The sequence below is a fragment of the Miscanthus floridulus genome, unplaced genomic scaffold (assembly GCF_019320115.1).
Source record: "Miscanthus floridulus cultivar M001 unplaced genomic scaffold, ASM1932011v1 os_1235, whole genome shotgun sequence".
Taxonomy (NCBI): domain Eukaryota; kingdom Viridiplantae; phylum Streptophyta; class Magnoliopsida; order Poales; family Poaceae; genus Miscanthus; species Miscanthus floridulus.
In genome coordinates, this window is record NW_027097602.1 from 1 (window position 1) to 9,531 (window position 9,531).

The window sequence follows — 9,531 nt, forward strand, 5'->3', positions numbered from 1 at the left end:
TTTCATTAACTTATTTATTTAAACTTTCAAACAGAGTTTATTATCTGCATACATTTAACTTATTATCCTTCGAATTTTACAGCTATTGCATTTTTTTCATATCTTTTTGTTTGTTTTTCTATGAAAAGTGTATCAGGTTAGATTTGTTTGACCTCTTGGTGTTTAAATAACAGGTTAGTGAAGCTAGAAGTTTGGAAAGGGATCAAGTAGAGAGCGACCTAACATTTGCTGGTTTTGCGGTATGTAATCTTCCTCTTATGCATCTTTTTTTTTTCCTCAAAATTATTGTAGTTACGTTGGATGACATGTTTATCTTAATTCTGTGGCTGTGTTGGATTGGTGGATTCAGGTCTTCAACTGTCCTATAAGGAGCGACTCTGGTGCTGTCTTACAAGAACTGGGACAATCTTCCCATGACTTGGTATATCCTCCTATTTATCTTGTAACCATTTATTATTGGTAATAAATTCAGCTGTGCCGGAAACTTGTTTTCGTGCCAGTAATGTGATACATATACAAGTACATTGCCCAAGGCTAGCAGACATGCTAGTGTACTCGTAGCAGCAACCTTGAAAATTTGTAATGCTATTTCTGTTTTGTTTGACTAATGTGCTTATTGGCTTGCTGGTGTTATTAGGTCATGATCACTGGAGACCAAGCGTTGACTGCCTGCCATGTTGCTAGCCAAGTACATATATCTTCCAAACCTGTTTTGATCTTGACACAGATAAAGACTGGTGGTTTTGAGTGGGTTTCGCCAGATGAAACTGATAGAGCTCCATACAGGTAACTGTCTATATACAGTGCTTGTATCTTTGCTGATTCTTTTGTGTTGAGCTCACCTTGTTTTCTTGCCTGGCAAATCTTTACCCTGTTCCAGTGGAGAGACTGAGAGTAGGCGAAGGGGGGAGGGGATGAGTTGAGAGGCAGGGGGGAGGGGGGAGGGTGGGTGGGGGGGGGAAGAAATCAGGAGGGGGGGGGCGGGGGGGGGGGTGGGGCGAAGGGGGAGGGGGCGGGGCGGGAGGGGTGATCTCTCTCTTCGCAACAAATATTATGTTGCTTGTTTTATGAGACTAAATTTTTATAAAGATTATAATTGTGTCCCATTTGTCCAGGAAAAATGATTATTATTACAAGCATTTCCTCAAGTTAACAAATAATACAATTTCTTTTCTCTTGTTAATCTCTCAGACTTAGTGTTGATATATTAAGTCTGTTGTTTAGCATCTCTTCTGGCATTGTTATCACATACAGTTTGTGGCTTGTTTGTGTCCTTTTGAGTTGATATTGTGTATATGTTGTTTTGCAGTGCTGTGGAGGTTGCAGTGTTATCAGAATCTCATGACCTTTGTATTAATGGGGACTGTTTTGAAATGCTACAAAGTACTGAGGCTGTTCTCCAGGTTATCCCTTATGTGAAGGTATATGTGTGAACAGATTACCTCCCCTGTACAAAATATGAAAGCTTTCATTTGTATGCTTAGCGGTTATTATAGTTTTAATTGTCATTCTTTTAGGTTTTTTCACGTGTTGCTCCAGAACAAAAAGAACTTGTACTGACTACATTCAAAAGTGTTGGGAGGGTGACACTGATGTGTGGAGATGGAACCAATGATGTTGGTGCACTGAAGCAGGTGATTACCTGTCCTGTATCCCACTTAGTTTTGCTCAATTTACATAGAAAACTACTCTATTATTCTGGTTTCTACGACCTTATTGCACACAGGCATATTATTTGTTACCATGACAATTATTGCATTGATCCTGGAAGTGTTTACTGACACTGATTGTGTAGAGATTTTTCGCTACAATTGGTGCCTTATATTCATGTTTCTTGTTTTATTAGTTGAGGGCATCATGGTAATACTTCTTACCTGTTATGTAATATAACAGAATGTAATTGGACATTCTTTACACTCTCTTAAGAGGTGGCTTATACTTATGCTAGAAGTATGGCACATATGGAAGAAGTTTGAGCCAGTAACTGTGAGTGGCAGAGGTCCATGCTACTGAATACTGATATGCAAATTGACCAATATTGGCCCTGGTGTTTGTTCTTTTCATTACCTGTTTGATGATAAGTCATAACTGTAATATGGTGATAGTGAACCACTTGAATGATAATAATTTTAAAATTTCTGACCTCAGGCAAATTCTACATTGCTTTTATTAGGCCTGTTATTTTTCTACTGACACTTTGAATTTGTTTACTGAAATATAGGACTCTTGTTAACTACCTTATCATATCATTGTTTTTGCCATTCATTCATGATCTTTTAAAAAATTTCAGGCACATGTTGGCATAGCTCTTTTGAATGCTCAACCAGTTCAGAAAGTCGACTCAAAATCCAAAGCTGAAAATAAATCTGGGAAATTGAAAAAACAGAAGCCTGCTAATGAAGCATCATCACAAGTGATTCCAGCAGCTAATAGTTCTGCTAAAGCATCGAGTAGCCGCCCCATGACTGCTGCTGAGAGGGCAGCGAGAAAAGCTGCAGAAAATGTTGGATGAAATGAATGATGAAAGTGATGGCCGTTCAGCACCAATTGTTAAGCTTGGTGATGCTTCTATGGCTTCACCTTTCACAGCAAAGCATGCCTCTGTTGCCCCTACTGTTGACATCATCCGTCAGGGGAGAAGCACGCTAGTCACTACACTTCAAATGTTCAAGATTCTTGGGCTCAATTGCCTTGCAACGGCTTACGTTCTCAGTGTCATGTACTTGGATGGTGTCAAACTGGGCGATGTTCAGGCTACAATCATTGGTGTCTTTACTGCAGCCTTCTTCCTCTTCATCTCCCATGCTCGGCCACTTCAAAACACTGTCTGCAGAGCGGCCTCACCCTAACATATTCTGTGCATACGTTCTGCTCTCCATTCTTGGCCAGTTCGCCATGCACATATTCTTCCTCATCACAGCTGTCAATGAAGCATCAAAGCATATGCCAGAGGAATGCATTGAGCCCGACTCAGACTTCCATCCAAACCTTGTGAATACAGTTTCATACATGGTGAACATGATGATCCAGGTGGCAACCTTTGCTGTAAACTACATGGGCCACCCATTTAATCAGAGCATATCTGAGAACAAGCCCTTCAAGTATGCGTTGTATGGAGCGGTTGCTTTCTTCACAGTGATCACATCAGATATGTTCAGGGATTTGAATGACTACATGAAGCTTGAACCCTTGCCTGAGGGAATGCGTGGCAAATTGATGTTGTGGGCTATTCTAATGTTTTGTGGTTGCTACGGATGGGAGCGGCTTCTGCGATGGATATTCCCAGGAAAGATGCCTGCGTGGGAGAAGCGCCAGAAACAGGCAGTTGCAAACTTGGAGAAAAAGCGAGATTAGAATCATTTTTGCTGTCTGCACTTTATTCTTTACCCTTTGCTGCCCATTGGTTACTTGGCAGTACATACTGATCATGTTTTGGCATAATTGCAATCTAATCTGTAGCCTAGGGGAATTTTGGGAGTGTAGGCCCTAAATGATAGGATACAGGGTCGGCACTTCACATACTTGTCATGATTATTAAAATTTTCAGTTACCATATGTAAGCTGATATTAGATGGCATGAATATCGGTTGATATTAGATGGCATGAATATAGGTTGATGTATTCTCTCAATTCCAAATTATAAGTTATTCTAACTTTCTTGCATAGTCAAAGTATCTCAAGTTTGATCAAAATTATATAAAGAAAATTACAAAAATTGATGACATCAAATAGGTATACTATAATAATATAATTAATAAAGAATGAAGAATCTAATTATATTTATTTGGTATCATAAACATTATTATTTTATTATATAAATTTGGTCAAACTTGAGAAGTTTTTAAGAAAGTTGATAATTAGGGACGAAGGGAGTGCAATGCAAAATACATAAGCTATGCTAGGCTTTCATTCTTTTACTGTTATAAATGCGCAATGATCTTAGTAGCCCTTTTGAGGTGATATCGATGTCGAAAACTAAAATTTCTGGGTTGTGTCGATGAAGATCCGTTTCAGTGTACATCGCAATAGTTTTTTTAGATAAAGGATAAAATATCCGGTTTCATAGAATTTTGTGTTTATTGTTATTTCCCTCTCTTTTTTTATAGAAAAAAAACATCTTTTGGTTTCATGTAGCGTTAGCATGGGCAAATATACTAGTATAATTTAGTGAAAGCTTTGATCGATAACTTGATCCAGTACAGATTAACCTTGGTAAGAGTACAGACTACAAAGAAGCTTCTGATCATGCTTAAATAATCACTGCGCTCGATCGACTGTTATGGTCTGTTTCAGGGAATCCATATGTCCGTTCTTCAGTATTCTCTTCGGTTTAAGGGATTGATGATTGATGGTGACAATAACAGAAAAGTAAAACCAGCTATATTAATAAGCATGACATAAAACGAAATGATTGCCAAGAAAAATAATATTTACACACAACCTAACCGACCATAGCAATTTTTTTTAAACTACAGACGCTCACAACGCACGCATGCACAATACGTATGTAAACCTATCTTTATGAGTTTCTTCGAAAACTGGGTCGGCAAATCCTTAATATTGACAAAGGCCCCCGTTCGCTGGTCTGAAACTTGGCTGAAACTAGCTGAAAAACATTGTTCCGGCTGAATTGTTGTGAGAGAAAAACACTGTTCCGCCTGAAAAAAGAAGCCGAACAAGTCGAATATAGGGTAAGCCGAACAGGGCCAAAGTTATCATAGATGTCTTGCTATCAACGAGAATATTTCCTGTAAGCGTAACTTCGTTAAATTCTAAAATATTCATTCTAACAAAAACTTGAACCCAGATCTGACGTGCCAGGAAGGCTCTACAGGTCCTTCCGCACGACCATAGCAAATGCTTTCCATGGGCCTGGGAAGTGGGCTCAGCGCTGGTCGAAACAGACTGAACGGATTCACCGTTGGGCTGGTCTGCGACGGAGTTTAAAAGGCCTTGCCGCCTTATGGGTCCGTAGACAAACATTCAACCGACCCAAAATCCGACCGTTGCCTTCCCTTTTCTTCGTCTTTTCTCTCTCGCCGCCCGCCCCCAAATCCTCCGAGGTACCGCCGGGCCGCCGGTAACGCCACAACTCCCGCGCGTGCCGATCGATACCTGGCAAAACAGCGAGCGCAACCGCCGCCGAGCGGTCGTCCCTTCTCTTCCAGTCCGCTGTCCGCGTCCTCGTTGCTGCTGCGTCCCGGGGCGGAGTTGAGTTGAGATACAACGGGCCGATTGACTTCTCTCCTGCGCGGGTAAACCCTACCGCTTCTTGGCTTGCATCGATTCGACTTTGCACTGATTTCGTTTCGCCGTCCCCTTGCTATGATGTGCGCAACCAAATCGAATGTCCCGTCCTGTTCTTCATGTAATCGCGCGCTCTAGGGATGGGATGCCTCGTTTGGGGGTTCTGTTCACCCTTATTCACTTTTGCCACGTGGTAGATATTCCGTCCATTTATCTCGTTTCTTGCGCCTAAGATTTCAACCCTCTTGTTTTGCTGAAGGATTCTAGTCGCGTCCTGTATCGTCTAATGCTATGACAGGGAAGCCAAAAGGAAATCCTTCCGTTGTTAGTTTGTTATAGGCTGTTTATGTAAAGTTTCAGTCCGATATTGCCTGATTTTTCTAGACGAGATGTGCGTTTTGATGTTCTTGGGCTAGAGTTTCAACTAATCTAGACCAGAGGCTACCGCTGGTCCAAGCGCTTTGATGATAACCCTTAAGGCTTCCCCATGAGAAGTGCTATTATATAGTCTGTGTTAGATTGCTCTGCCACCAGCTGTATACTTTTGCTACATCAAATTTCAGAATCTATCTCTGTAAGACGTAATGCAGTCTGCAGCAGTTGTGCTTTTCCCGTTAGTTAATTCGGTTGAAATGTTCAGTCTGTCTTAAATTAGCATCTGCTTAGCACATTTCGAAATCGTTTTCAGTTTCTGTATATCTTAATAGTGTAGGGAAGTTGTTGTTTAGTATTTCTATATTCTGAGTATCTCCCCCTTACCAATCAATTGAACTCCAGTCAGGTTTTCATCGAGGTAGAGAAAGATACCTTTCTGTCCGGTCATGGCTTTGCCAGCTGCAGCAGCTGTTTTGCTTGATGAGAACATGCAGATACATAAAGGTGAGATTGTTTTCCCTGGAAACTGTTTTGTGACTAGGAAGCTTATGAAACATATAACCAACTTGTTTGATCCACATGTTCAGAAAACAGGGTTGATGCACCAAGTGCCAAACCACTCAAATCATCAGCAAAACCTGAGAGGAAGGCTCTTCAGGATGTGTCTAACATTCATAAAGGCACTGCTTTAAAGAACAGATCCACCATCAAAGAGAGCTCCACCTTGAAAGAAAGGCCTGCACTTCACGATGTGTCTAACAACCTCAAAGAGAGGTCCATCCTGAAAGAGAGGCATCCTCTTCAGGATGTGTCTAACACCCGCAATGAGAGGTCCATCCTGAAAGAGAAGTCTGCTCTGCGTAGCCATGGAGCAATTAAGAATCCAGTGAATATTTTTGCTGATGATGAAGAGACCAAAAGGTGTCATGAATGGGCTAAGGATGGGATTGAGGGCACTCACTTCACTGGAAATGATTCTCAGAAGTTGGATAAAGATGCGCTAGACAAACGTAAGAGTAAAAGTCTGACAATTGCTATTTTTTGTTTCTTTAATACGTGGGCTAATCATGCATTTGATATAGGTATCAAGAAGAAAGTGGCGAAAGTTATATCAGCATTGCATGGCTGGTCACATGAGGTATTTGATCCTGTGATGTTTCCGGCTGCGGTATGTGACCCAACAGTACAGTATTTCACAATTAATTCAGGGTGTCTGTAAGGTCCAAGTACTTTACCAGAGATTTAGACGATAAATCGTATTACTTTTGAAATAGTAATGTCTGTTTCTATATGACCATGACGTGCAAATTCAAACCAGGCAAACAAAACTTATTGTTCTTAAATAGGAAATTGGAAAAGTATATCTTCTTGCTATTTGGTTGCTTAGTTCACCTAAGTGATACAGATATACAATGGTTCTTAGACGGCTAGAATTATAGGTTAGCCAGTAAAATCATTTATCACGTAGCTTTCCAGTGCCAACATAGTGTGTTATTTAATACTTTGTCCTAGTATGTTCCGGTAGCCATAAGCAAGGAAGAGGAACTTGTGGCGATAAATTTCACTTGTTCCACACTTCTGCTAGCTGAAGTTGGTTGATAAATTGATTAGAAGAGCTTAATTTTGATGGTTCATCCATGTCTAGCATGAACTATATCATGTCTTTTGTCATGTAAGGTTATATATTGCTATGGACTGACAAGCTTGGTATTGTTGCCGGTAATAATTATTTTGACAAGATAGCTTGTGAGATTCAGAAATGGGCACTTGCAGCATTTGTTTATCAAGAAGCATATTCTGAAATGTAAAGTGTCTTTGAATATAATTACCCCTGTTTCTAGATGTTGGAATTTTTTTCGTTGCCAGTAGTAGTACTAAAGGATACTGCTTATCTATGGATATGTATTGCATCACAAGATATGGACATCTTGTCCCGGTTTAGGTTTTTCATTTTATGTCACCTAACAATATCTTGTGACATCAGAAGAAGCAGTCCTGCACATCTTACTTTTCATTTGGTATAACAGTGCTGCTAGTATCTACTAAAGTTGGTATAAGTTTGTTTTTTGGGGTCCTGGGCTGTTTTCTCTAAATGTTGCCCTGTACATTTAGCTTAATGTCCGCGCTGATATAGTGATAGCTACCAATAGAAGTTCAATTTTGTCTATAATCATGTCACATGTCAACAACATTTCTGGTTTATTTTCTTTCTCTAAGAGCATTAAAACACTTGTCGCACTAGTTCTATTATGTTTCTTTACCTTTTTTTGTAGTCTTTTATGACCAATGGTGAAAAAATCTGTGTCTTGAGTGTATTTTTGTGGTTGTGTTGACACATACAAAATGATCAGTTACTGTTTAAAGTTTAAACTTCTGTATACATCATTTGATTTATTCCTGCTGTATATAGCTCCATTTGTTTATACGCTATCTGATATATTTGAATTCGTAACTTTTAAGCAAGTAATCAACATAAGTGGAAGCATAATATTCCACAAAACACCATTTCTTGACTTCTCCATTTTTCTCATCTCATCATTAAACCAAAAATGTGCTATAATCTGTCTCTTTATGATTTAGGAGGTTCCCAAGTTTTCTGAAGAATCGAAAGAGCTGGAGCTGGAACCAGAGATTCTTCCAGACATCACTTGGCGTCTCTCTACTTCAGGCAAGAGGGATGATGCACCAAGGGCCAAACCACTGAAGCCATTACTGAAGCCTAAGCTTCAAGAACGAAAGGCTCTTCAGGATTTGTCTAACACCGTCAAAGGGAGGCCTGCTCTGCGCAACCATGAAGCTGTGAAGAACCCAGTGAAAATATTCACTGTTGAAGAGACCAAAAAGTGTCATGAATGGGCTAATGATGTGTCGGAAGGCACTCAATTAACAGGAAATGATCCTCAGAAGCTGGATAAGGACGTGGAAGACAAACGTAAGAATCTAAGTATTGTGATTCCTCTTTGGTTTCTTCAGTAAGCACATGGTTTCTTCTTCTCTTCAAAATGTTTCAGTTTACTTGCATGTAACATACACTTTCACATGCAGGTGACAAAGCACAGCTGGTTGAAGATTCTCCTACTGATGATGAGCTTCACGACTACCCATTTCTGGAGCTTGACGACTACCCATTTCTGGACAACAATCCTGTTAAGTTTGAGCTGAAAGATGAGCCAGTGATTCCAGATATTGGAGCAAACTGAAGAATCTATGCCCACCGAAACTGAAAGCTCTGCTTGTGCTATCGTTTATGCTGCTTGTTCTGTAGCAATCTATATAGTATGATGGTATATGTTTCTTATTCTATAGCAACCTATGTAGTTTGAGCTGAAAGCTGCTCTCCTGAAACATCTCCTCAAATGATATTGTCTGGTTGATGTCCTGAATCAGCTACTGAATAAGCTAATGATTGCATGAGTATCCGTGGATGCACAATAGAAAGTTCAGATTAGTTATGCTAAGCTTTTGCAGTTCAGAGCAACGTTTTTTACTAGCCTTTTGGAGGTTATATTTTTTTTTAAAAAGTAAAATATCGATTAGTTATCTGTCCGTGTTATTGCGGTTGCACATGAAAGAAATTTGACCTCGTAATTGCTGGGTCGTATCTAGTCATGGTGCAACAAGACTAAGCCTAAAGAACAGTTTGAATGTACATCAAGTTAGGGCTAAAAATTAATTTAAATTATCTGTAGTTGGCTATCTAGTTGGCTAACAACTAGAAGATTTTGCTAAAAAATTAGCCCCACCTGTTTAGATAAACTAGAGCTAATTTAAGCTAAAAATTAGCTAGTTAACAATTAGCCCCCAAATAGGCCATAAGAGTATTTCTTTGCAGATCATGTACTACACATGGACATATTCATATGGTTTGTTTGGATACACATGGTTAATTGGCTAATTACTAATTGAGGC

The 9,531-nt window shown here is 39.7% G+C and overlaps 1 protein-coding gene and 1 pseudogene across 1 annotated transcript; both read left to right on the forward strand.

The window, feature by feature from the left end:
- The first annotated feature begins 157 nt into the window (after window positions 1-157).
- On the forward strand, window positions 158-3,630 carry LOC136533820 (probable manganese-transporting ATPase PDR2; annotated as a pseudogene).
- A 1,432-nt stretch (window positions 3,631-5,062) lies between these two features.
- LOC136533821 (uncharacterized) lies at window positions 5,063-8,957 on the forward strand. Its single transcript, XM_066526339.1, has 6 exons — window positions 5,063-5,255; window positions 6,025-6,126; window positions 6,210-6,632; window positions 6,705-6,790; window positions 8,203-8,554; window positions 8,668-8,957. The coding sequence occupies exons 2-6, from the start codon at window positions 6,069-6,071 to the stop codon at window positions 8,820-8,822; spliced, it is 1,074 nt and encodes a 357-aa protein (XP_066382436.1). The 5' UTR covers window positions 5,063-5,255; window positions 6,025-6,068; the 3' UTR covers window positions 8,823-8,957.
- The last annotated feature ends 574 nt before the right edge of the window (window positions 8,958-9,531 follow it).

Excerpts from the sequence above, each read along its gene's own strand:
- LOC136533821 (XM_066526339.1), top strand. The coding sequence starts at position 6,069 with ATGGCTTTGCCAGCTGCAGCAGCTGTTTTGCTTGATGAGAACATGCAG. Across the intron at positions 6,633-6,704 it reads TAAAGATGCGCTAGACAAAC|GTATCAAGAAGAAAGTGGCG; the intron begins GTAAGAGTAAAA and ends CATTTGATATAG. Across the intron at positions 8,555-8,667 it reads TAAGGACGTGGAAGACAAAC|GTGACAAAGCACAGCTGGTT; the intron begins GTAAGAATCTAA and ends TTTCACATGCAG.